Below are 27,784 nucleotides of genomic sequence, written 5' to 3'. Positions count from 1 at the left end.
TGGGCTTGATCTCACAACCCTGAGATCATGACCTGAGCCGAAATCAAGAGTTGGACGCTTAACTGACTGTGCCATCCAGGTGCCCCAAGTTCACTGATTCTTAATAAATACTTGAGTTTTCACAATGGGTGGGTTCAGTGCCTGTCTACGATACTTCTAGTGTTAGCATCAGAGGAAACTAACAAGCCAGCTTCCAATTCATAAGAGTCTTCATCATACCTTTGTGCCATGATCGTGGCTGGAAGGGATAGCTGGATGGACATCTGCTGTTTCTTACAAAACCTCCTATTGCTCTGAAGTACTTCTGTAATCTGAGAGAGAGAGAGAGGGAGAGAGGGAGATCTATTTAGATAGATATTTTTTCATATACACAAACACACATACATTTCCAATTATAAAAAATAAAGCTGTGGCTTTAAAGCACCATGTATGAGGATAAAATTCAAGGGCTTGGAGTCAAATACCTGGCCCATAATGGCTGGAGGGATTTTCTCCCGGATGTACTTCACATAATCAACTGTTGCCTCAAGAATCGAAGCCGAGTCATTCTTTCTTCCCTTTATATATGGCAACAGAGTACGCAGTTGCTCACAGCAATACTTGATTCGTTCTCTGAGCAGAGAATTGTAATAAATCAGGAATAATTAGTCTCACTTTCTTCTTTGTACACAAGGACAAACAATTCTTCCTCCTGGGTTTGTTTGCAGAGGAACTGCCTCCCTCTCCATCTAGTCTGTTTCACAGAAAGGCCGTGTCCCCCTAAGCCAGCAGCCTCCACAGCCCTGGAACCACAGCTTCCTGGGGCGTCTGCTCACACTACTGCCAAGTACAATGTCTGTGCTGAGGGCAGCCCCAGGTCACTAGCCCCAGGCCCCCTGCAGTGTGCAGAATGACCCTGCCTAGGGAACCTCCCTCAGAGAAGGGAATGGCATGCTACACACAGGTGCTTCTGCGATTCACACTAGAAGCCTAGCGGATGAAGACAGTCAGGAGATACTCATGTCACTGTGACCTGGACCACATTTCCAAAATCAGATCAATTAGCGTCATGTGCTTTACATGTAATTCTGTGTTCTGAGCCAAAGAAAAATCAGAAAGCTGTTTTCTTCCCATGAGGTAGGTATGAATGGAACAAATAAACCAATATGCAAATGAGAACATCATTCAGGCTAGTATCAGCCTGATAACCTAAGTCTTTCGTAGCTCTGAAGGGAACTGCATTGGAAATGTAAATCTAAGCCTTTGGTACCTTCATTTATGCATGTGTTCACTTAACCAACATTATTAAACACCTGTTTTGGGCTGAATAGCACCTTGACATATATAAGGTCAAATGGTGGCTCTGTCAATTACCAGCAGGAATCTTTGGCAAGTCACCAAACCTTTCTGAACCTCAAAATGGCCAAAAAAAAAAAAAAAAAAATCCATTAAAAAATCCAATTTGGGGCATGCTCAGTCAGTTAAGCATCTAACTCTTTGATTTCGACTGGGGTCATGGTCTCAGGGTTGTGGGACTGACTCTGCAACAGGCTCCACGCTCCGCAGGGAGTCCGCTAGGCGTTCTCTCTCTCTTCCTCCTACTTCTCCCATTTGTATGCACATGCTCACACTCTCGCTCTCTCTCCAAAAAAAATAAATAAATAAATCTTAAGAAAATTCAATTTGACATATAGCCTGTGAATAATTCAAATATTCTAGGTCAGTGGTGTCTTAATTGGACTTGGAGCAGCTCTGAGGGTTCTATAGAGGTGTTTCAGGGACTATTCCAGAAAAAATGTCCACAATTTGACGATGTGTATGAAGAGCTCTGAAATTTCTCATACCCTTTGACATGCTACTTGCACTTACAAGGACCTAAAACACAGAACAAACCTTTTGCAAAATGATATCCATTATAGCAGTATATCAGTAAGATATAAAAAACAACCTAAACACAAAATAGATGGATACTTAATTAAGCTACAGTATACTAACGCAGTAAACAATTCTCTGGCAGTGGAAATGAAAAGCTATAAATCTTATTAGGGGAAAAACAGGATATTTTATAGGATATAAGTATAAAATATAAGGCAGCATATAAAATATGGTCATAGAGATCAAAGTAAAAATAAAGCATAGAAGAAGAAAGTGAAACCATCAAGTAATAGTTATTTCTGGATGGTTGGGTTATGGAAAATATTGTTTCTTCCTTTTATTTTTTTATGTTTCCCAAATATTTGTGCTAGGTACAAGTCACTTTTATACTAAAAAATCATTATTTTTTTTCCAACATTCATTAGGAAAATGTTCAAACACACAAAAAGAATGAAAGAATTTAGGATCTTAATTCTTGAAAGTTGAAAGAATTTGTGCAGAGAAAATGTATATACTGCACCTACCTAGAATCTACAATGAACATTCACTGTCCTTGCTTTGTCATATATGAAGCATTCCCCTGCCATACATCAATCCACTGTATTATACTGAAGCATTTCAAAGTAAGTTGTAAACTTAAGGCACTAAACTCTTAAACATATTAGCTAGAATTAATTTATTTTCAAATAAAAGTTACATAAAATACACAAATCTTAAGGGTACCATTCTATGAGTTTTGACAAAGGCACAAAACTATGTAACAAAAACCCTAATTAACATTATTACAACTCCAGAAAGTTCTTTATGTTCTTCCCAGTCTTTGAAAAGGGTCAAAAACATTTCTGATATTTTTCCATCCCACATTTGTTTTGCTTGTTTTTGACCTTCATATAAATCAAAACTTACAGCATGTGCCATTTTATGTAAGATTTTCTTCTTTCACTAAGCACAATATTTTTGAAATTTGCCCATGTGGCTGTTTATTATCGGTAGTTTGTTTCTTTTTATTGAGTAACAGCATTCTATAGTATAAATATGCCACAGCTTATTTATCCATTCTCTTACTGATGAACACTTCGGCTGTTTCCAGTTTTTGGTCATTATGGATAAAACTGCTAAATCATTCCATACGTCTTTTTGTGAATGCATGTTTTTATTTCGCTGGGAACATATCTAGGAATAGACTTAATGGGTTAATTTTATAAATTTATAAGAAACTGGTAGAACTTTTCCCAAAATAGTACCATTGTACACTCCCACCATCAGTGTATGAAGGTTCCTGTTGTTCCAAATCCTTGACAACATTTAATATTGTCAGTAGTTCTAATTTTAGCATTTTGGCCTTTCTGAGGAATACATGGTAGTACCTTGTGCTTTAATTTGCATTTCCATGACAAAAAATTATGTTGAGCGCTTTTTTTGGTGCTTATTGGGCACTTGCATATCTTCCTTTGTGAGTGTCTGTTCAAGTATTTTATCTTTATTTTAACTGGATTGTAGGTCTTTTTGGTATTGAGCTTTAGGAGTTCTGTATTATCTGTAATACCGGAATTTTGTCAGCATACTTATTTAGCAAGTATTTTCTCCCAGTCTATGGTTTGCCTATTTATTTTCTTAGTGGTGTGTTTTGATAGCAAAAGTTTTAAATTTTGATGAGTCTAATTAATTTACTCTTCTTTTATGGTTATTGATTTCTGTGTCTACGGAACGGCTGCCTACCCTCAGCTTGTGAAGACACTTTCCTACTTTTTTTCTAGAACTGTTCTGTCCAGTACAGTCCATTAGACTGGTCTATATAGACATATATAGCCATTAGTCTACATAAATATAAACTAGTTAAAATTAAATAAAACAAAATTAACTTCCCATTACAATAGACATATTTCAAATACTCAACAACCACATATGACTAGCAGCTACCTTATTGGACAATGGATGCAAATATAGGGCATTTCTAACATTGCAGAAAGTTCTATTAAACGGTGCTATTTTAGAAGCTTTATAGTTTTAGCTTTATAGTATAAATCAGTCTATGCTCCATCTTGAATTAACTTTTATATGGTATGAGTAAGGGGTCAAGGTTCACTGTTTTTCCATTTGGATATCCAGATATTCCAATACCATTTATAGAAAAGATTTTTATTTCCCAATAAGTTTGCTCTGGTGATTTACTGAAAATCAAATGAACACAAATGTGTGGCTCCTTTGATCTATTGGTCATTATGATACTAACATATTGATTACTGTAGCTGTATTTTAAGTCTTGAGGTCAAATAGTTTCTTCCATTTTTGTTGTACTTTTTCTTTCAAGATTACTTTATTCTAAGTCCTTTTTTATTCCAGGCCTTTTTCATTTTTTAATCAGATTATCAATTTTTACCAAAAAACTCCCTACTGGAATTATGGTTTATATTCAAATACAGTTATATTTCAATTTGGTGAGAACTAACATCTTAACAATAATGATTCTTGGGACGCCTGGGTGGCTCAGTTGTTAGGCATCTGCCTTCTGCTGGGGTCTTGATTCTGGGATCCTGGGATCAAGCCCCACATTTGGCTCCCCGCTCAGCGGGACGCCTGCTTCTCCCTCTCCCACTCCCCCTGATTGTGTTCCCTCTCTTGCGGTCTGTCTCTCTCTGTCAGATAAATAAATAAAATAATGATTCTTTTGATTTGTCATTATGGTATAATCCATGATTTAGGTTTTCCTTAGTTTCTCGCAGCAACATTTTGAGTGATCAATGTATAGATCCTATGTGTCTTTTTAAAAAATATTTTATTTATTTATTTGAGAGAGAGACAGAGAGAGAGCGAGCATGAGCAGGGGTAGGAGCAGAGGAAGAGGGGGAAGCAGATTCCATGCTGAGCAGGGAGCCCAATGTGGGACTCGATCCCAGGACACTGGGATCATGACCTGAGCAGAAGACAGACACTTAACCGACTGAGCCACCCAGGTGCCCGATCCTATGTGTCCTTTGCACGTTTTTTCCTAAGTATTATAAGGCTCTTTTACTCTGTTGTAAATGTAATTATTTTTAATTTTAATTTTTTAAAATATTTTATTTATTCGAGAAAGAAAGAGAATGCAAGTGGGGGAAGAACAGAGGGGGAGGGAGGGGGAAAGAATCTCAAGCAGACTTCCTGCTCAGTGGGGAGCCCAATGCAGGGCTTGATCTCATGACCCGGAGATCACAACCCGAGTCAAAGCCAAGAGTCATACACTTAACCAACTGAGCCACCAAGGCACCCCGAATTTTCATTTTCTAATTATTTGCTGCTTATATATAAAAATACAATTAATTTTTGTACATTGATCTTATATCCTGCAACCTTGCTATATTAATCTTTTGGTTCTAGAGGTTGTTTTGTGGGTGTCTTAGGACTTTATACACAAACAATCATGCCATCTATAAATAAAGTTTTGCTTCTTACTTTCTAATCTGTAGGTTATTTCTTTTTCTTACCTAATTGCAATGGCTAGGACAGTTTAGTCAATAATGAATAGAAGTGGTAGGAATGGACACTCTTACTTTTTCCAGATCTTTCTAAAGAACATGGTCAGATTTTCATCATTAAGTACTACTAGCTACAGGTTTTCACAGATGCCCTTTAACAGATTGAGGAGCTTCTCTTCCATGTCTGATTTGCTGAAAGTTTTTTTTAATTTTGAAAGAGTATTGAATGTAGTCAAATAATTTTTCAGAATCTGTTAATCATATCGTTTTTCTCCTTTATTCTGTTTAATGTGAATCACATTGATGTTTTGAATGTTACACCAGCTTTGCTTTTCTAGGATATAACCTGTATGGTCATGATGTATTTACATCTTCATATATTACTTGCTTTGATTTGCTAAAATAATGTTAGACATTTTTATGTTCCTGTTCATGAAGGATAAATTGGTCTGTAATTTTCTATTTTTTAATAATATCTTCATTAGGTTTAGGGTTATGCTGGCTTCATGAAATGGGTTAGGAAGTATTCCTTCCTCTTCCATTTTCTATAAGAATTTAAGGTTAGTATTCTTTAAATATTTGACAGAATCCATCAGTAAAACCATCTGATCTTAATGTTTTCTCTTTGGTAAGCTTTTTAATAACAAGTTCAATTTCTTTACTATATAGAACTATTCAGATTTTCTGCTTCATCTGGTATCAGTGTTGATAAATTGTATTTTTCAAAAATGTGTCTATTCTGTCTAAATTGCTGAGCTTGCTGGCATAAAATTCTTCAAAATATATCCTTTTCATATTTAAATATTTATAGGATATATAGTGATAATTCCTCTTTTATTTCAAGATATTGGTAAAATGCTTTCGGTCTCTCTCCTCGCCTGCCTGCTTTCCCCACTTTCTATTTATTTTGGATTTAATTTACTTTACTTTTTCTGGCTCCTTAAAATGGACTCTTATTAGGTCACTGATTTTTAGACCTTTCGCCTTTTCTAATATAAGCATTTAAAGCCATAGTGTTTTCCACAAGCTTTGTTTTAGCTGCATCTCCCACATCTTGAAATATGCTTTTCTCACCATCATTCAGTTTGCAATATTTTCTAATTTTTCTTGTGACATTTTTCTTTTACCCATGGATTATTTAGAAGTATGTTTTTAAACTTTCAAATATTTGAGGTTTTCCTTTACATCTAATTCTTACTGATTTTTAATTTAACTTCATTGTCAGGGAACATACTCCTGAATTCAACTCTCTTAAATGTAACAAAACATATTATATCCCCCAGCATACAATTTATCTAAGTGAATGTACCATGTGCCTTTGAAAAGAATGTGTATTCTTCTGTGGTTGCTGTATATAATGTTCTATAAATACCTACTAGATCAAGGTGGTTAAAAGTGTTCACATCTTCTATATCTTACTAATTTTTGGTGTCTAACTGTTGTATAAATTGCTGAGAGAGGGATGTAAAATCTCCAACAATGTTTACTGATATTTGTATCTTTAATTCTGTGAACTATTGTTTCAGTTACCTAGTCACATACTATTTGTGACTGTTATATCATTCTGATAAGTCGATTCTTTCATCATTATGAAAAGCTGCCCTTTACTTCAAGTGATACTGCTTGTCTTGAAGTCTACTTTATTTGGTATTAATGTAACCAGTCTGGTCTTCTTATACATATGTTTCACAGTATATATTTTTCTATTTATTTACCTTACTGTGTCTTTATATTTATGGTGGACAACAGATAAATGGATCTTGTTTTTTTTTGTTTGTTTTTATCCATTCTGACAATCTGCGCTATAAGTTGAATATAGGTGGATAACAGTCTACTGTTTTACGACTTTTTTCCTGTAGTTTCTTTGGCTTTTTTGTTCTTCTGTTCTTACTTTCTTGTCTTCATTTTGAATAATTTTTAAAATCCAATTTTAATTTGTTTATTGGTTTCAAAGCTATGCCTTCTGCATATCTCTTTGTTGGGCTAGGGTTGTTCTGGGGATTATAATATATAACTTTTCACAGTCTATTTAGAGTTAAAATTTTATGACATCACATAAAACATATATGCTGCAATCATGCAAGTACCTTTGCCCCACTCATCCTTCATGCTATTGTTGTCATATGTACTACATCTATATATACAGTTGATCTCTGAACAGCATGGGTTTGAACTACATGGGTCCATTTACACACAGATTTTTTTCAATAAATACAGTATAGTATCTTAAATGTATTTTATCTTTCTTATGATTTTATTAATTAATTTTATTAATATTTTCTTTTATTTAGCTTAATTTATTGTGAGAATATAGTGTGTATATATATATATATATACTATACACACATATACATATATAATATAAACTATGTGTTAGTCAACTGTTTATGTTATTGGTAAGGCTTCTGGTCACCAGCAGGCTATTAGTAACTAAGTTTTGGGGGGAGTCAAAAGTTATACACAAATTTTTGACTGCATGGGTATCGGTGCCCCTAACCTTTGTGTTGTTTAAGAGTCACCTGTATTACCAGCTCCACAATATAATGCTATAATTTTCACTTATAACAGTCTGAAGCATTTTATATAGAGGGAAAATGTCTGTTTTCTAATATTTATTCACATATTTATCATTTCTGATTCTATTCAGCCCTTCCTAAAGATCCAAGTTTCCATTTGTTATCATTTCCATTTAGCCTAAAGAATATCCTTTAGCTCTCTTACCCTGTAGGTCTGCTGGTGTCAAAATCTCTGAGTTATCTTTTACGTGAAAGTAACTTATTTCATTATTTACCATTAGGAAATAATACCTGATGGAAATATGATTTACACAAAGAAGTGGTGGATATCAGACATAATAACTATGGTAGCATACATAAAAGGCTAATTTATTTCTAATTTATTAATATCTTAAAAACCAAAAGTAGGTCTCTGACAGATCTGGAGCAGTTATGTCTGCTGCTCAGGTTTCTACTAGAGATGCAAGAACAAAATGTTCTCATACTTTCTACCTGTCTGATTGTGGCAGCTAAGACTAAATGGGAGAATAGAGGGGGGAAAAAAACATGGTAATACAGAAAAAACACAGAGAATTTTTGCAATTCAGAAATAACCTTATAAACAGTGAAGATACTGTTTAACTTTAAAAAAAATCTAAAACCTGAGCTCAAAGCAAAAACAATAGTTACAGGTTAAAATGACTGAAAATTATTTACCACTTCTTCAATAAAGGTATAGGGTCTATTTCCCCTCCCCTTGAATCTCTGCTGGCCTGTGCCTGCATTAATCAAAAGATATCCAGAGAAATACCTACAACAGTTCTAGGACTAGCATTTAAGGAGACATAGCTTCAATACTGGCCTCATTAAATCCTGAGCCATGAGCGAAGACTGGCTAGCTTGCTGGAGAGACCATGTGGAGAGGTGGGAGGACTACAGGAAAAGAGAGCAACTGATCTGAGCACAACGTTTCAACCACGCCCCACCTAGGGACTATCCGTGTGGATGAAGCTGGCTGGGTGCTCTAGACAGGCCATTTACCACGGGGGTAACCACAGTAAACGCCATGTGGGGAAGAATCACAGAATCAAGGTCTACTAAAATTGATAATCCATAAAATTGTAAGATATGATGAATAGGCTGTTGTTTTAAGCTACTAAGTTTTAGGGCAATTTGTTACATAGCAAAAGATAACTGGAAGAATAGCTTACAATTTAAAGCAAAAATAATAAAATGTGGGGCTGATAACATACATAAAAATAAAATGTGTGACAACAATAACAAAAATAGAAGGTAAGTGGAAATATACTATTGTATATTAAGTATCATAATATCAAAACAAGGTAGACTATGTTAAGGATGCATATTACAACCCTAGAGCAACCACTAAAAATAGTAATTTTGGCTCAAAAGCCAACAGAGGAGATAAAAAGGAAGGCAAAACACACTTGATTAATCCAAAAGAAGGCAGGCAATGAGGGGAAAAAAGGAAAAGAAAACAGAACTAGTGAAAACAAATAGAAAAATCATGGACCTAAAGTCAAACTTAACAGTAATTATATTATATGTAAATCAAATAAACATTCCAATGGAACAGCAGAAATTGTCAGAATGGACAAATTAAAGAGGAAAATAAGATTCAGCTACATGCTGTTTACAAGAGATACTCTTTAAATATAAAGACATATTTAGGTTACAAAAAACCGTGCTTTCATAAGAAAACTATACGAATATCAAAGTAGATTTTTAAGATGAAGTATTAGCATAGATAATTAGAGCTTATCAATTCCTAATGATAAATGGTCAATTCATTAAAAAGACAGGCAACTGGGGCACCTGGGTGGCTCAGTAGGTTAAGCTTCTGACTTCAGCTGAGGTCAAGATCTCAGGGTCTTGGGATTTGAGCCCTGCATCTGGCTCCATGCTCAGTGGGGAGTCTTCTCCCTCTTCCTCTCCCTCTTGCCCCTCCCCCAACTTATGCTCCCTCTCTTTCTCTCTCTCTCAAATAAATAAATAAAATCTTAAAAAAAAAAAGAAGACAGGCAACTAACAACAATTTCAAAACACATGAAGCAAAAACTGACAGGAATGAAGTAAAAATAAAGCAATCTACAGTCATCACTGAAGATTTTAACTTAAAAAAATCAATAAGGATACAGAATATATATATGAAAAACACCACTAATTCTACCTTATTAATATTTAGAACACTATAACCCCAAACAGCAGAATACACCTTTGCTTCAAGTGCACATGGAATACTCATTAAGGGTGACCATACTTTGGGCCATAAAACAAAGCTCAGAAAATATCAAAGGATAGAAACCTGGCAGAATATATTCTCAGATGATAATGTAATTAAATTATAAATCAATACCTGGAAAATCTCCAAACATTTGGAAATTAAGTTACACACTTCTAAATAAGCAGTGGTCAAAGAAAAAATTACAAGGGATATGAGAAAAATATTTTGAACTAAAGGATAGTGAAAATCTAATATGTCAAAATTTATGAGATGCTGCTAAAGCACTGATAAGAAAAAAAATGTTTATAAATGGAAATTTATAGTTTTAAACATTTTTATTAGAAAAGAAGAAAAGATGGGCACGTAGGTGGCTCAACTGGTTAAATTAATTCTAGATGCTAGTTATAAAAATTTTGGATATATGAATAAAAAAATTGCTTACAACAAAATTTACCATACACATTCTTTTATATATGTTCTGTGAACTTTTTTTTTTTTAGTCAGTTAAGCGACTGACTCTTGATTTTTGGCTCAAGTCATGATCTCAGGGTTGTGGAATTGAGCACCGTTTTGGGCTCTGTGCTCAGCAGGGTGTCTTGTCTGAGGATTCTCTCTCTCTCCCTTTTCCCCCTGCCCTTCCCCCCTCTTTCTCTAAAATAAATAAATATTTAAAAAGAAAGAAGAAAAGGTTAAAATCAATGGTTTAAGTTTCTACCTAAGAAAATAGAAAAAAGAGCAAAGTATAGAAAAAAAGGAAATGACAGAGTGGAATCAAATATAAAAGGGGCAAATATAACAGAAAATCAATGAATAAAAATTTGGTTCACTGAAAAAATTAGTAAAACTGATAAACCCCTTGTCAGACTGATCAAGAAAAAAAAAGAAAACACAAATTTTCAATGCCAGAAATGAAAGAAGGAATATCATCAGAGATCCGCAGACATTAAAAGGATTATGAGAGTATTATGAACAAAAAGTCATTCAATAAATTTAACACCTGGGGTTAAATGGACAAACTTCTTGAAAGACAGAAATTAAACCAACTTAGAGGAAAAACACAGAAAATCTAGTCCTATAATCATTAAAGAAATTGAATTCTATAAATTCTGTTGAATTCTATAAAATTCTATAAATTCTTTCAGAAAACAGAAGAGGAAGGAAAGAAGACTTTCTATTTCATCTTATCAGCATTTCCCTGATACCAAAATACAATAAAGGCATAAGAAAATTAGAAACCAATAACCTTCATGAACACAGATACAAAAATTTTTAATGAAATATCAGCAAACCAAATTAGCAATAAGTAAGAGAATACGTCAAGAAGAGTATAGCATTTTAAAATAATCAATGTAACCAGTAGGTTAACAGGAAAAAAGAGAACATCTATAATCATCTTAATAAATACCGAAAACACACTGACAAAATTTTGCATCCATTCATGATGAAAACTTGAAGTCGGAATAGAAGAAAACTTTCTTAAACTGATAAAAGGTATGTATAAAAACAGAGCCTACATCATAAGCACTGGTAAACGACTTAACACTTTCCCTGTGAAACTGTAAACAAGGCAAGCATGCTACTTTCATCACTTCTAATAAAAACAACTGGTGAACCTAGCCAGTATTAAGGCAAGAAATAGAAATAAAAGCCACAAAGACTGGAAAAAAGATGTCTTTATTCAAAGATGACATAATTGTGTATGTGAAAAATCCACAAAAAAAATGACTAGAAGTGATGAATAGATAAAGCTAGGTCATGGGATAGTAGGTCAACATACAAAATAAATTTAATTCTAGATGCTAGTTATGAAAATTTTGGATATGTGAATAAAAAATTGCTTACAACAAAAAATTTTAAAACCTAACAAAACATTCAGAAATAAATGTAATAAACTACAAAACACTGTTGAAATAAAGTCCTTTAAAAAATGGAGAGATGGACTGCCAGAATCATTACTGTTCAACATCAATTTTCCCCCAAACTGATCTATTGATTCAACACAATTGTAATCAGTATCTTAGCAGGATTTTTTAAAGGAAGAAATTGACAAGCTTATTTTAAAATTTACATGAAAGGGGCGCCTGGGTGGCTCAGATGGTTAAGCGTCTGCCTTCGGCTCAGGTCATGATCCCGGGGTCCTGGGATCGAGTCCCACATCGGGCTCCCTGCTAGGCAGGGAGCCGGCTTCTCCCCCTGCCTCTCTCTCTCTCTGACTCTCATGAATAAATAAATAAAACATTTAAAAAAATAAAAATAAAAATAAAATTTACATGAAAATTCAAAGGACCTTTAATATCCAAAGCAACTTGAAAATGAAGAACAAAGTTGGAGGACTTTATCTGATTTTGAGAATAGTAAAGCTACATTAATCACTACATGTAATACTGGAGGAGGAGAAGATAAATAAGCAGATCAGTGGAACAGGGAATCTAGAAATACACAGATAATTATATGGTAATTGATTTTTATGAAAGTACCAAAGCAATTCACTAAAGAATGGAAAGCTTTTTCAACAAAATTTTTAAAATCTCCATCTGAAAAAAAAAAAAACTCAACACTTCATGCCATGAATAAAAATTAATTTAAGATAAATAATCATAAAAGCTAAAACTATAAAACATCTTGTAGACAACATAAGGACATGTAATTGCAACTTGGTGGTAAGCTAATACAGGATAAAGTATGATACATATTTTTAAATATTGATAAATTAGACTTCATCAAAGTTTTTTAAAAGCTGCTTGCTGTTCATGAGAAGATACAACAGTTCACAAAAATGGTTATCCCCAGGCTAGAAGAAAATATTTCAAGACATAAATTTGACAAAAGATATGAATCCAGAATATTAAAGAGCTCCTACAGGGGCGCCTGGGTGGCTCAGATGGTTAAGCGTCTGTCTTCAGCTGAGGTCATGATCCCAGGGTCCTAGGATCAAGCCCCCCATCCCACTCATGGCTCAGTGGGGAGCCTGCTTCTCCCTCTCCCTCTGCCTCTCCCCCTGTTCATGCTCTCTCTCTCTCTGTGTATCTCTGTATCTCTGTGTCTCAAATGAATAATTAAAAAAAATAATAAATCTTTAAAAATTAAATTAAAAAAAATAAAGAGCTCCTACAACTCAATAACAAAAACACAAGTAAGCAAAAGGTTTTTTTAAGGGGCAAAAGATATGAACAGACTTTATAAAAAAAGATACAGAAATGGCCAGAAGCACACGAAAAGCTGCTCAATCTCATTAATCATCAGGAAAATACAAATTTAGAATCACAGTTAGATCACACTGCACAACCAAAAGAATTACTAAAATGGAAAAGACGAACAGTACCAAAAGTTGATGAGGACAGGGAGCAACTAGTACTCTCATATACTGCTGGTGGGAGTGCAAAATGGTGCTACTATTTTAGATTTCTGCTTGGAAGTCTCCTAAAAAAGAGAAACATACACCAATCCGTGGTACACAACTCTATTTCTGAGAGAAATGGAAATCTAAGTTCACAAACATATATAAAAGAATGTTCACAGTAGCTTTCTTCTTTTTTTTTTTTTAAATAAGCTCAGGACCCTGAGATCAAGAGTCTCATGCTCTACCAACTGAGCCAGCCAGGCGCCCCCACAGTAACTTTATTCTTAATAGATAAAACCCAGAAAATGAATAACCAAAGTGTGGTATATTTACACAATGGAATATTCCTCAACTGTAAAAAGGAACAAACCACTAAAACACAACGTTAATGGATCTTAAAATGTTTCTGGGTGAAAGAAGCCAGACCTAAGTGTACATATTGATGGTTCCATTTATATAAAGTTCTAGAACAAGCAAAACAAATCTATAGTGATAGAAATCAGAATAATAGCTGCCTCCAGGGGATGGGAGAGGACAGACCAGGAAAGAGCATGAGGTAATTAAAAATGCAGGTTTTAGGGGCACCCAGGTGGCTCAGTCCTTAAGCGTCTGCCTTCCGCTTGGGTCATGATCCCAGGGTCCTGGGATCGAGCCCCGCATCCGGCTCCCTGCTCCGTGGGAAGCCTGCTTCTCCCTCTCCCGCTCCCCCTGCTTGTCTTCCCTCTCTCGCTGTGTCTCTGTCAAATAATAAAAAAATCTTTAAAAAAAATGCAGGTTTTATTATTATTCTGGTATGGGGAGGCCAACGGATCAGGAGATGGCTGCCATTAAAATGACAGCTTGTTACTCACAGTTCCTAAGAGGAGGGGGCCACTTCACACCACACAGGGCCACATGGGAAAGCACCAGGGGCAGTTAGGAGGCGGAAGGAGTCAGAAGAAAACAAGGGCAAGAGCCTTTACTGTGGTTTCTGAGAGAAGAAACAGGCAGGGTAGGTAAGCAGGCTTAGGATTGGCCAGATTGAATAATTTCAGCAGGCGCTGGGATGTAGGGGCTGTCCCAAGTTGTGTGGCAGCACCTCACCCTGAGGTGATAAGGGCAAGGCAATATTGGCCTGGAGCATAAGAGCCAGATAGAGGAGGCAGGTGTGGGGTGGTCTCTGGATGGGTCAGTTTGCACATATGCAAGGCATGCTCATTGGCAAGTCATTTATGATCTCCAAAAACTAGTTACCTGTGGGATGGGCAGTCTCCCCATGGCCAGTAATTTCCCTGATGTCAAAACATCAGAATAAAAAGACATGCTTACTACACAAGGGAACATTCTAATATAATGGAAAGGTTGTGGTTTAGATGGGTGTATCCATTTGTCTGCCCCGTGACGAACCCTGGTGTTTCCCTGTGTAGCCCTAAATGGTGTGATAATACTTCCTCCTCTAGGGAACAGTGGGTAACAAACCATCTTTTTAAAATTCATCAAACCATACACTTAAACACATGCAACTTACCTCTCAAAGACACTAATTTAATCTTCTGATATTAAGTATAACTCTTTATCCTAAATTCTCGAATATTCCTGAGACTATAGAGTGTATTAGTAAGCATTATGGATCTAGCTTTGTTCATTGCTTCTTAAATCTTTCTGGCTCTCACATCAAGATTAGGAACTTGAGGTTAGGACAGGGCAGGAAAATATTAGACCTATATCCTTAAGTGATAGTGGAGTAAACAGATTAAGTAAAGTTTCATCCTTTGAGTGAGACAACTCAAAGTGAACTCTTGTGAGCAGAATTTCTTTAAAGTCTTATGTATTAACTAAAAATGTGTATATATCAACACATGGTCTGAGAGAAGATATTTGCAATATAGATATTTGGCAAAAGGCTAGTAAATCCAGAATATATAATGAATTTCTAAAAATCAATAAAAAAACCCAGAAAAACCCAGTAGAAAGATAGACAAAAAAATGGACACTTCACCAAAGAGATTAAAAAACATACACTGAAGATTTCATTGTATGTTAACTTCATTGTATCTCCTTGTGTGTTAATTATACCATGATTTTTTTTTTAACTAAAAGAAAACAGAAGAATGAAGAGGAAACATTTAGTGAAACTGTGAAGGATGTTACTGTTGGCTCAGAGAAGAATAGGCTCCAGAGACTCCATGTAGTCTTGTCCTTTTCTTTTGTGTATGTAACAGCAGTAGACGACAACAAGTCAAAGGGCATGTTTTGTCTTTGTTACCAATCTCAGTAGCCAGTAGCCAGCTTGGTTATGATCCAATCCAAATAAGTCAGGACAAGAACAAATCTGGTTTCATTCTCCCCCAGTAAGAGTGATTCTGAGAGGCTGTAAGGGATCTGAGGCCAAAGACCTCGGTCCAAACTAAGTCCTTGGGTCTCTCCTCTGCACAAATGTGTCTCAAGCAAACAAGAACTCACAGAGGGAAGAATTTTGGCAAGATCAGACTTGAGATCCTCTGAGAACTAACTCCCTGTTACACATTCCTTCAATTTCTAAGACTATGGCAAAGCTCACTTTCACGTCTTTCCAAGTGAGTAGACATCTCCAAAATGATTAAACCACCATCATTTCAGATTCATGGACGCACAAACAAAACGATGACATGGCATCACTCTGAAAAGTATACCTTAACAAGATGAAAACATATTTAATGTATTTAAAACACATATGACAAAAGGGATTTCATCAAGAATATCAGAATGAGGTAGCCAATTTTTATTAATCTGTTCTGATAAAGAAAACAGAGTTGTTAGACTTGTACAAACTGAGGGTTGCTGGAGTGGTGGGGGGTGGGAGGAAGGGGGTGGCTGGGTGATAGACATTGGGGAGGGCATGTGCTATGGTGAGCGCTGTGAATCATGCAAGACTGTTGAATCACAGACCTGTACCTCTGAAACAAATAATATATGTTAAAAAAAAAAAAAAGAAGATAGCAGGAGGGGAAGAATGAAGGGGGGGAAATCAGAGGGGGAGACGAACCATGAGAGACTATGGACTCTGAGAAACAAACTGAGGGTTCTAGAGGGGAGGGGGGTGGGGGATGGGTTAGCCCGGTGATGGGTATTAAAGAGGGCACATTCTGCATGGAGCACTGGGTGTTATACACAAACAATAAATCATGGAACAGTACATCAAAAACTAATGATGTAATGTATGGTGATTAACATCACATAAAAAAAAAAAAAAAAAGAACTTCCCAAATGCAAATACTCAAAACCATCAACCAGGACCATTATCTTCTCAACATTAGTCAACATCATGTTACCTTATGCTGCGAAAAAAAAACCAAAGGGAGCAAGACAAGACAAAAGCGTGTGTAAAGCAGCTGACTGGGAGGAGAAGGAGGAAGGGAAACAGACTAAGATTCACAAGCATCATCATAAGGGTTAAGAGGAGGAAAAGGCAAAAAAATAATTAGGGATGGATTCTTTACTTTCTGGTATCTCTCAAGCAAATCTCTAAAGGGGAAGATGGGGTACCCTGGTAACAGCTTTTCTTTTTGGGAAACAAAGATTTCTAGTTCTTTAAATAGTGCCACAGGGGTACACACCCTCCAAAGCATCTTTTTAGTCTGGGAGATGAGTGGTTCTCAGATTTTAGTTTTCATCAACCATTAAAATGAAGAAAATACAAACAACATGGAAGTTTGGAGGACCCATACAGGACTTCCAACATTGGATCTCAAGGTGAAAAATAAGAGAGGTAGCACCTCCCAATATCCTTTCATTGCAACCATTTAGAAATATCATAATTTAACACAAAATAAAATATGGAAAATAAAATCTTGGAATATAAATTGCATAATATATAGCTTTAAAAATACTCATCACACTGTATTTTTCTCAGTCAGTGCAGATCAGTGAAATCTATGGGCTAGCCCTAGCCAGCAGACACTACCTAAGCTTTCATTCAGCCAAAGCAGCCAAACATGTGAGTGAAGGTCTTTTGGACTAAACTAGCCCATCCACCAGCCCATCTCACCAAGCCCAAAACCGCCTCTCCATTGATCTTCAACAGATAATGGAGGCCATGAAAAGATGAATCTTATCCACATTTAGCTCTAGCTCCTTCTCTCCATTTTCAGTAGAAGAGGTGTTCTCCCACCTGGTTCTAGATTCCATAAGCTTCTATCTACTTAGGGATACCAAGTCCATCACCAACCCCCCTCTCCAGTTGTAGGGGATTAATATTATTTGACATTCCTCCCACTGAGAGGTGGGGTTCTATGTACCCTTCCTTTAGATCAGGATAGTTCTGTGACTGCTGTGACCAAAAGCATATGGGAGAAATAGCACCGAGCCAGTTTCTGGTCCCAGGCCTTAAGACAGTGGCAGCTTCCTCTCCCTGTCTCTTAGAACAGTGGAGCCTGACAACCCTGAGGCTACCATGCTGGAGAAGCTTTAACTGATAGCCCCAGCTGAGCTTAGCCTTCCAGCCATCCCTGCAAAGGCTCCAGACATAATGTCTTGGACTGTCCTGACTAGACCATCCACTAGCTGAACACTGCAAAGTGACCCCAGTTGATGTCATGTAGACAAAAGAATTGCCCACTGAGTCCTGCTCAAATTGTTAATCCATAAAACCATGTATCAAGCCAACAAATTTTGGTTTCATTTTTTATACCACAGATACACCATATTTTACAATATAGATAATCAGAATATGAGTATCTTCAAGACCTCTATCTCTCTTCCAGCTATTTTCTTCTGGAATATAAATATAAACATATTCAAGTCTGGCCCAATCTTATCAAAATTTCTCATTTTGCTCTAGATCCCCTTTTACAGATCACACACCCTAATTTTCTCTTTCCTTTCATTTATGCTCCCACCTTTAATTTTCCATCTTTCCACAATGATGCTTCTTTCCTAACCATGCCAATGAAATTATTTTTGCCAAGACCAATGATGTTTAGGTTCTGCCAAATACAAATAGTTAATTATTAGTTCTCCCCTTACTTGCTCCCTGCCATGTGATACTCTTGAACACTCATTCCTTTAGGAAACTCTTCTCCCTGGTCTCTTCAATTCCAATCCCTCTTGGCTTCCTGATCTTTCTTTTCCCCAATTTCTTCTCTGCTGCCCCTACCTTACATAGATTTTTCCCAAGGTTCTCTTTTTTCCATTTATCTCTTCTCTACATGCTTTGCAAAGTCATCATATCTATCCCTACTACAACCACTCTTTAAGTAGACGCTGTATCCTGAGAGTTCTAAGTCCATATTTCTAGCCTAGATCTTTCTCTAGAACCTCAGGGCCAACTCCTGACTGGACAGCTTCGTGTAAACCTGGAGGTGTTCACACCCAACAAGCGCAAAAATCACCTCCCACTGCCAGCCTGCCATTCTACTGAACTTCCCAGTTGGTGGATGCAACATCTACTTGCAAGTTATACTTGACTCCTCCCGCATCCATGCTTACACTGAATCTACCCACTTAGTATATCTGGACTCGGTTTATTCTTCCTTATCCCATTTCTAAAAACATAGTTAGGTTTCTTCACTTCTTTTGACAGATTCCACAGTCTTCTAGATTCAACTCACTCTCTAACATCCTGCTAGAGTGTTCACTCTAGGTGCAAATCTTATCACATCACTCCTTTGCAAAAATCCTCGGGGGCCTCCCCAACAATTTCAGATTCAAATTCAAATTTCTTAACACGATGTGCACAACCCTTACCTACTACTTCTCGTCTCCTGCCCCCTCCCACTTGTGCCATTATAGCCAAGTACATGGACACAGCACAGGATAATAAATTCACTGAACTTTCTTATACTGCCGGCCTCTGTACCTGCTTTTCCTGCCAAATGAAACATCCTCCCCTGACTTTTAAACCAAATTAATAGTCACTTTGCATTCAAATCTCAATTTAGCATCATTTCCTCAAGAAAGCCTTCCTGCTCCCTCATTCTGTCTTAGGTAACTTTCCCAGGATGCTTACTATGTGCTCCTCTCTATAACGACAGTTATGAAAACATGATTTTCTATGTAATAGCCTATTTAGAAGTCTGAGCACTAGACTAAGATCTTGAAGGCAAGGATTTATTTTTTTATTTGGTGCTGTAATCATATTTTGGCACATATCAGATACTCACAGATAATTTGCTGAGTGAATAAAGGAATGAATGAGTGAGTGGCATGTATTTAGTTGCCAGTTACTAGTTTCACAGAGACTTTTAACAGTACTACAAACAATTATGGAATTCATGAAAGTAATTTTTTCCATGAAAGGAATAATACTAAAAATGGACTATACCATAATTCACCTTCTCAGCTTTTCCTTGCTTGAATGAAGAAGAGAAATCTTTTTGCTTTTCTCAAAATCTGGCAACGGAGCCTTTAATTCAAACCCAGTGTCATTTCTTAGAGATTCAGAGCTAGAAACAAGAGAAAATCATGTTATAGACTTAAGAGGAAAACTGTCAGGCAATATTGAACAATAAGCACCAATACGGTAATCAAAGGTGTTTCTCTAAGTCCCTTGCTTCATGCAAAGGTGCAGAAAATACCAAAACACTTCACCTTACATATTTGGTGCAGAATATTTTATTTCAGAGACTCTAAAGAATTTATGATCAAGATCATCATAAATCCAATGATTATTCAAAATTCTAAAATATACAGATAAAGAGTAACAGAGGATTAAAGTGTAAGCAGGATTAAAATATTCTGACCTCATTGATTACGCCTACCCCAAATTATATGACTGTCTTGAAAGGTGTATTACAGGAAGACAACACAAAGGATTAAAGGACCACAGTACACTATTTCAACTTGATCAGCAGAGATCAGACTCCTTCCATTTAGATACCTTCTGATTCTACCATTTTTCTAAAACTTCTCCAAGCATTTTGGTTAATTTTTAAAAATATTTCCCTAAGAAACTTATATACTAATACTATCTCCTTTATCCCAAGGGACATAACTTGATTTGAAAATGTACTTTTATTTGTAATGGTAGAATTCTGAGGAAAAATAAAGATTTAAGACAAGGAGGGTTCAAAAAGAAGTTACAAGACCTGTACCTCTGAAACAAATAATATATGTTAAAAAAAAAAAAAAGAAGATAGTAGGAAGGGAAAAATGAAGGGGGCGGAAATCGGAGGGGGAGACAAACCATGAGAGACTATGGACTCTGAGAAACAAACTGAGGGTTCTAGAGGGGAGGGGGGGTGGGGGGATGGGTTAGCCTGGTGATGGGTATTAAGGAGGGCACGTACTGAATGGAGCACTGGGTGTTATGCACAAACAATGAATCATGGAACACTACATCAAAAACTAACGATGTAATTATATGGTGATTAACATAATAAAATAAAATAAAATAAAAAGAAGTTACAAGTAATACAAGAAAATCACAAAGCCTTCCAAAACCCTTCCCAACCTCATTTCCTGGATAGGTATAATACAATAAATTTCTTTCAGGTTAAAATGTTAAATAAGATGAAGAAACCTGTGATATCTCTGTACTATTTAAGTGAGCACATCTTTGGTTTACCCACACTTATTGGTTGCCAGGTCTTTTCCTTGTTCAAAATAGTAGATAGTCACATTTCTACAAAGAGTTGATAGTCACATTCTACAAATTCTGGAAGTGACTGACTCAAAATTCTCACCATCATCACCCATGTCCTCAGCAGCTCTGTTCATTCCTTGTAGCCCTATGCTCTATTTAAAATCTCCTTGGAAATCACTTAAAGTGAATAAAAGAAATTCACAAGAACTGAATTTTTATAAGCAGATAATGCTAGCATGAGAAAGGTCTGACCCCAGTTCAACTTCCTATTATCCAACGCAGGTTTAAATATCAGTTCTATCAGTGGAAGAGGTGGGGACAGAAACAGACCTTTCTTAAAGGTTGTTTTCAGTAATTGTGGGGACAGATTCATGAGTTCAAAAAAGACATCAGAGAGCTTAGTGGTAAGTGGGTAACATCTGAGGCTGCTCTTGCCTGTTTAAATACTGGGGTTATATGTAAAATTTTTGTTTGAAGAAGATTCTACTATTCTACTATTCCCTAGTGTTGGGGAACTTACTACCGTGCAATTCACCCTGGTCCCCTCTGGCCAACCCGGATTGCTATGAAGTACTTCCTTATATTGAAGTGAATACCTCTGCAATATGTATCCACAGTCCCAGTTCGGGACTCTGAAATACAGAAAAAGTCCCATCCCCCTTCTATAACACAACCTCTTCTTCCTTTTGCATCACCCCTAGCACTTGAACTAGTGTTCCACAATCAGTAAGTTCTCCAGAAGTTATACAGTAAGAACTGTTACTATGAAAAAGTGAAAAAAAACTAACCAAGCAAATAGATCAGTAGAAAAATATCCCAATTGTTCACTGCAGGACTTCTGCTGGGGCAATCCCGGTTCTTCAGGCTTCACAGAATATTCATTCTTAACTGAAAGTTTTAAAAGGGGGGCTATTTTAATTCTAAAATCACTGGTGGGGATGATGTTGATTGTACATACAAGCCCTCATCAAAAAGCAGTTGCCACTTTTTATTCAATAGACTTTACAAAGCAGTATTTTTTACAGAAAGCAATTTATAGATTTTAGTTTGTAAAGCATGAAATCACCCAGGTTAGAACAAAAAATGAAAATATACATTCTATTCACTCCAGGACATTCTCTTTCAACCAGATTCTAGTAACTTAGTGATAGGTGTGCTTAAAACACATTCAACTCAGTTTATTTATTAAGTTCTTATATAGAGGTAAATGTCAGAGAAAGAAAATATGTATGAGTCTATGGTAGGCAGTTGTATTGTCAAAATATGACATCTGATTTTTTTTTCTTTCATTTTCTTTTCTTTTTTCTTTTTTTTTTTTTTGCAGCTGCTCATCCTCAGAGCAAAGATGAGACGACCAGAAGCAGACGTGGTTATGACCAATAGGGAGGGTGCCAGACAGGTGGTGATGAGCAGCTGTTCTGAGAGCCAAATAAGAGGTTGAAAACAGGATCTGGGTCACCAGTTAGCCATTTCCAGGAAGAACTCTGAGGCTGCAGGGGCTGGGAGCCACTTTGGAATGTTACAGAACAGACTCACTAATCTTCCCTGAATGTTAAAAAACAAAACAAAACATGAAAAAAGGAGGGGTGTACTGAGTCCTATATCATCTGGAGTAGGAGTTTATACAGGATAATCCTGAAAGTGTTTTTCAGGCCCATTTTAAGAAAACATCATCATAATTTAAAAAAAATTCCTAGCTAGTATCCCAGGCCTAGGAAAACCATAAAGAGTCATTGACCAACAATGATTCCAGTAGAATTTAATTTCAGATATTGGAGTCTGTCCTTTTATAAGCCAAATTAAAGTGAATTTAATTAGCTTAAGTATTTAGATGCTGTTGATACACATAATACAATGTAGGTGAAGAATTTAGAAATGGGAGGTCTAATTGAAGCAGTGACACTAATTATCTGTATCTAAAAATCTAAAACAGAAAGGATAACCACCCTACTAACTTAAAGAAGTAAACTAATTTATGAGCAAGTATTTTGCAAAGCAGAAAGTGTGATACAATTCAAGGTTAGTGGCCCTGGCTTTTAGACACTCATACAATGACATGATTAATTCCATTTTAAAGAATAAGGAATGATGGTAGCAACTAGGGCACTAAAAAGAAAAACCTTGTGCCTGCCGCAGCACTGTATTTGTCCTTGGGCAACACATTTTCAACTGTGGAAAATGTAAATTTTTTCTTCACAGGTAGAGAACGTATATTTCCTTTTATTTTATTTACACGTCTTCCCTTTAGACCATGATTAATAGGGACTACATGTTCTTTACAGTACATAGTATACAGTTAATCCTTAGCAAATAAAAGGCATAAGTGGAAAACCAACTTAAAAATGTAGAAGTATAGCTTTTGTAAAATTTAATTAGAATTTTTCAAACCTTTGGATATTTGGTTTTCACTCACCAGTACTTGAGAAATAGATTTTCCAGTATTTTACCACAATACTCATTTTCTCGATGGTCAGTGGCTCACTTAAAGTAATGTCGGCTCCATGCCCTGAAACACAACCTAAGAGTTTTTGTTTTAAATATTGACCTTATGAGTTCTATTTGGAGAAAAAACAAATAATATGTCCAGCAGGCACATACCTTTAAAATTTTCAGGGGTGATAAAAACAAACAGCAAATGCGTATTTTTCTTCTTGCCAAATCTGAGAGGAAAAAAGTGTTAAAATGAAGCAAAATCATCATTTAAAAAACTGGGATTCAATATTTTACCTTATTAAGAACTAAAGTGATTTCCTTTATGTCTGTAGAACTTAAAATGGTAGCATTACTATGGAAATTTAGTAAAAGTAGCATCTCAAATTAGCGATGTTTGAAAAGCTGGAACATTTTTATTCTTGCTTTTAAAAAAAGAGCCTAAATCATATCCAGATTCTTGACCTAACCACCAGTTAACAAGAAATTTAAGGAAAAGGAAATATTTTAAAGAATGCTGTGGGGATGAAATCAGCAAAATCCAGAATGTGAAAAATTCTGTAAGACAAATGACCCCTTTTAAAAATAAATATAAATAAAGAGTTAGACACAAAGAAATTAAAACAGAGGAAAGGGAAAATTGAATCTTGACTTGTATAAACTAACAGTTTAAAAAAATCATAAGATGGGGCGGCTGGCTGGCTCAGAGGAGAATGTCACTCTTGATTTTGGGGTCGTGAGTTCAAACCCCACACTGGGTGTAGAGATAAATAAAAGCTTTAAAAAAATAAAAATTAAAAAGATCATAAGATAAGCAGAAAAATTTGAACACTGACTGGGTATTTGATAATTTAAAGAACTATTATTAATTTTCTGGTGTGATACTGCTATTATACTATTATGCTATTATTACACTGTTGTTATTACACTATTTTTTTAGAAGAGTCCTTAATCTTTTAAAGGTATTTATTAAAGTACTTATGGATGAAAGAAAATGGTATCTTAGATCTTCTTTAAAATAATTCACCAGTGAGCAGGGGTGGGAAAGTAGGAAGGGGCAGAGATGAAACCACATTGGTCATGTGTTTGTAACTGTTAAAGCTGCATTATGGGTACAGGCAAGTTCATTATACTATTCTAATTTTATACGCTTGAAGTCGAAAAAAATAAAACAAAGAAATGTGGTATTACAATAAACTACACTGAGGAGTGCAGTAAGCTGGAATTTCTGATAATCCAATGGGTACTGTGCACTGGCATTAGCTAGGAGGAAATTATTTTCCAAGGAGAATATTACTGTGAACCAGATTTTAAAGAGAATAGCTCCACTGCCTAAGAAAAAAATAACTATTCTCTAATGCTTAAAGCATCATTTATTATATTAGCCTGTGGTTATACGTGGTTATTATTTATTCCTTAAGACAGGACCCTCACTAAACAATATTGTTAGGTTATCTTATATATGCATTGAAAGGAAAGACACACTATTCTATGCTCCAAATTATATTACAGTTGACCCTTGAACAACAGGGGTTTGAATTATGTGGGTCCACTCACATGTGGATTTTTTTTGATAAATATAATACAGTACAAGAGTAAGTGTATTTTCTTTTCCTTATGATTTTAGTAACATTTTTTCTCTAGCTCACTTTATTCTAAGAATATAGTATATAATACATATAACATCCAAAATATGCGTTGATTGTTCCAAATTATTGGTAAGGCTTCAGGTCAACAGCAAGCTATTAGTAGTTCAGTTTTTGGAGGTAGTCAAAAGTTATACGTGGATGAGAGCCACATTTGAATTGAGATAGACTGAATAAAACAAACCAGCATTCCTAAAGAGGGTGGTTTTCATCTAATTAATCGTAGACCTAAATAGAACAAAAAGTCTGAGTAAGAAGGAACTCCTCCAGCCTGACTCCTGAGCTGAGACACTGGCCTTTTTCAGCCTTTAGACTCAGACTGAAATATCGGCTCTTCTTGGGTCTTAAGGCTGCCAGCTTTTCAAATGAAATTTATACCATCAGCTTTCCTGGTTCTCAGACCTTTGCATTCAGACTGACTACACATTGGCTCTCCTGGGTCTCTGGCTTGCCATCTACAGATCTTGGGACTTCTTGACTTCCATATGGCATGAGCCACTTCCTTAAAATAAATCAACTTCTCTCCTTCTCTATCTCTAGGTAGATGGATGGATAGATGATAGATCGATACATAGATCCCCATCCTATTGGTTCTGTTTCTCAAGAATCCTGATTAATATAGCCACACTTTGTTTATCCATTCATCTGTCTATGGACATTTGGATTGCTTCTACCTTTTGGCTATTGTGAATAGTGCTGTTGTGAACATGATGTGAAAATATTTCAGAAACATCCTTACAGATACACCAGAGGAATGTTTGGCCAAATGTCTGAGTACCTGTGGCCCAATTAAGTTGAAACATAAAAATTAACCATCACAGTGTTATATGCATACAATGGATATTATTCAGTCTTTAAAAAGAAGGAAAAGATGTTAAATGCTCCAATATAGATGAATCTTTAAGACGTGTTAAGTGAAATAAGCCAGTCATAAAAAAAGTAATGATTCCACTTATATGAGGTACCTAAAGTAGTCAAATTCATAGAAACAGAAAGTAAAATGGTGGTTATCAGGAAATGCAGAGAGGGGCAAAGGGACAGTTGTTTAATAGGAATAGAATTTCTGATTTGCAAGATGAAAAAGTTCTGGAGATATATTTCACAACAATGTGAATACACTTAACACTACTGAAATGAACACTAAAATATGGACAGGATGGTAACATTTGTGTTATGTAATTATATTACAATAAAAAAATACTCTCTGCAAAAAAGTTATACGTGGATTTTCGACCGTGCTAGGGATTGGTACCCCTATCCCTCATGTTGTTTAAGGGTCAACTGTATACGTAATTTATATACCTGAGTCATATACAGTGAAAACCCACTATGTGCCAGACTCTGTGCTAGGCCCTAGGGGATATCATGAACAGACAGGAAAACAAGGTCTCTGCTCTCATGAAATTAACGGTTTCTGGAGGGGGTCAGATGTTGAACAAATCACTGTAGATAATTAATTAAGTAGCCAAATATGTACCCGGTGTTGTGAAAGAAAGTCATAGAGGCCAGCAGAAGTTCATACCTGGGAACTACCCTACTCTGCAGCCTCAGGCTTTCAGGCAGAAATGCCTCCATGGCTGACTGGAAGTTTGCCACACAAAAGGTAGAACTGGGCGGTATGGGGGTCAGAAGCAGCTAAGCAGTAAAGTACGTTCTGGACAAACAGAACAGACCTTGGGAAAAGGCCCTGGAATATACCGAACAGGTAAGTCTGAGAAAGTCAAAGAAGTCCAAGATGGCACAGAGTCTCTGAGGGAGAGACACAGAAGACCAGAGAAGGTACATAGAGCTTTAGGCTGAATTAAAGATTTGGTATTTTATTAAAATGGACGATGGGAAGCTATTAAGCTATTAACATGATTATATTTGCATTTTAGAAAGACCACTCCGTCTATGATGGGATGGACGGAGGGTGATGGCACAGGGTGAATTTGGGAGACCATATTCCAAGTACACAGGCGAGAACTGATGGTAGAGAAAAGCAGACATACTGGAGAACTTTCTTTAAAAAAAAAAAAATAATTCAGAATATTTACTAATTACTTCAAACAAGCAGGACAGTGCTAACATGTGACATGCACACAACTGAGGTTTCTTCAGGCTTGACTCTGCTCTATGAATTCTGAGGTGTTTGGGCTAAACAAGAAAAAAAGGAGAGAATGCACAATTCTATGAGGAAATGAGAAGCTCAGGCAGAGATACTACCACCAAAACAGGCATATGTGGGAGGAAACCAAGACTGACTGGCGGACTGAATGTGGAGGTAAGAAAGGCACATGAGCCTATTGGGACTGGGAGGGCATGGTGTCATGGAGGGTGACAAGAATGTCGCCTGCCACAACATAAGCATTTCATTTATAATTTTAAGTGGGGTATAATGGAGGTATGATAACTGGATGAGGAAACAGAAGTGGAAGGGAAAAATGGACCGAACAAAGAGGACCGCAGAAAGAAACATACAAGATGGTCTCGCCCAACTTTTGAAATAAAAAATATTTTGCTGATTCACAGAGTAAATTATAAGCTAAAATACTCTTGAATTAGAGAATTTTAAATAAAAGAATCTTGGCTTTTAGAAATATTCTGCGTCTATTTCTTTATTTTACAAATTGATGTTACTGGCACAAAAGTAGGTTAGATTTGGATACGTGAATTTATTTGCCCTCATGATGACTTTCAAATTTCAAGCTTTACACCAGACAGAGTTGGAATTCCTGGATGTTTTTCATTAGCACAGAATCAATTACCCACCCAAACACTTCCCCTGCCAGTGAAACCC

The 27,784-nt window shown here is 36.1% G+C and overlaps 1 protein-coding gene across 2 annotated transcripts in view; it reads right to left on the bottom strand.

The window, feature by feature from the left end:
- Window positions 1-27,784, bottom strand: part of SOHLH2 (spermatogenesis and oogenesis specific basic helix-loop-helix 2) — a 50,843-nt gene that overhangs the window by 8,093 nt on the left and 14,966 nt on the right. For both annotated transcript variants that reach the window (XM_027591258.1, XM_027591259.1), the window contains exons 3-8: window positions 23,528-23,589; window positions 23,343-23,447; window positions 21,718-21,817; window positions 19,680-19,790; window positions 465-612; window positions 220-311 (exon numbers count right to left, since the gene is read on the bottom strand). In XM_027591258.1, coding sequence (XP_027447059.1) covers window positions 220-311; window positions 465-612; window positions 19,680-19,790; window positions 21,718-21,817; window positions 23,343-23,447; window positions 23,528-23,589 — 618 coding nt within the window. The remainder of the gene's footprint in view (window positions 1-219; window positions 312-464; window positions 613-19,679; window positions 19,791-21,717; window positions 21,818-23,342; window positions 23,448-23,527; window positions 23,590-27,784) is intronic.

The sequence above is a fragment of the Zalophus californianus genome, chromosome 3 (assembly GCF_009762305.2).
Source record: "Zalophus californianus isolate mZalCal1 chromosome 3, mZalCal1.pri.v2, whole genome shotgun sequence".
NCBI classification, from domain to species: domain Eukaryota; kingdom Metazoa; phylum Chordata; class Mammalia; order Carnivora; family Otariidae; genus Zalophus; species Zalophus californianus.
This window is presented reverse-complemented; position numbering and strand designations above follow the sequence as displayed.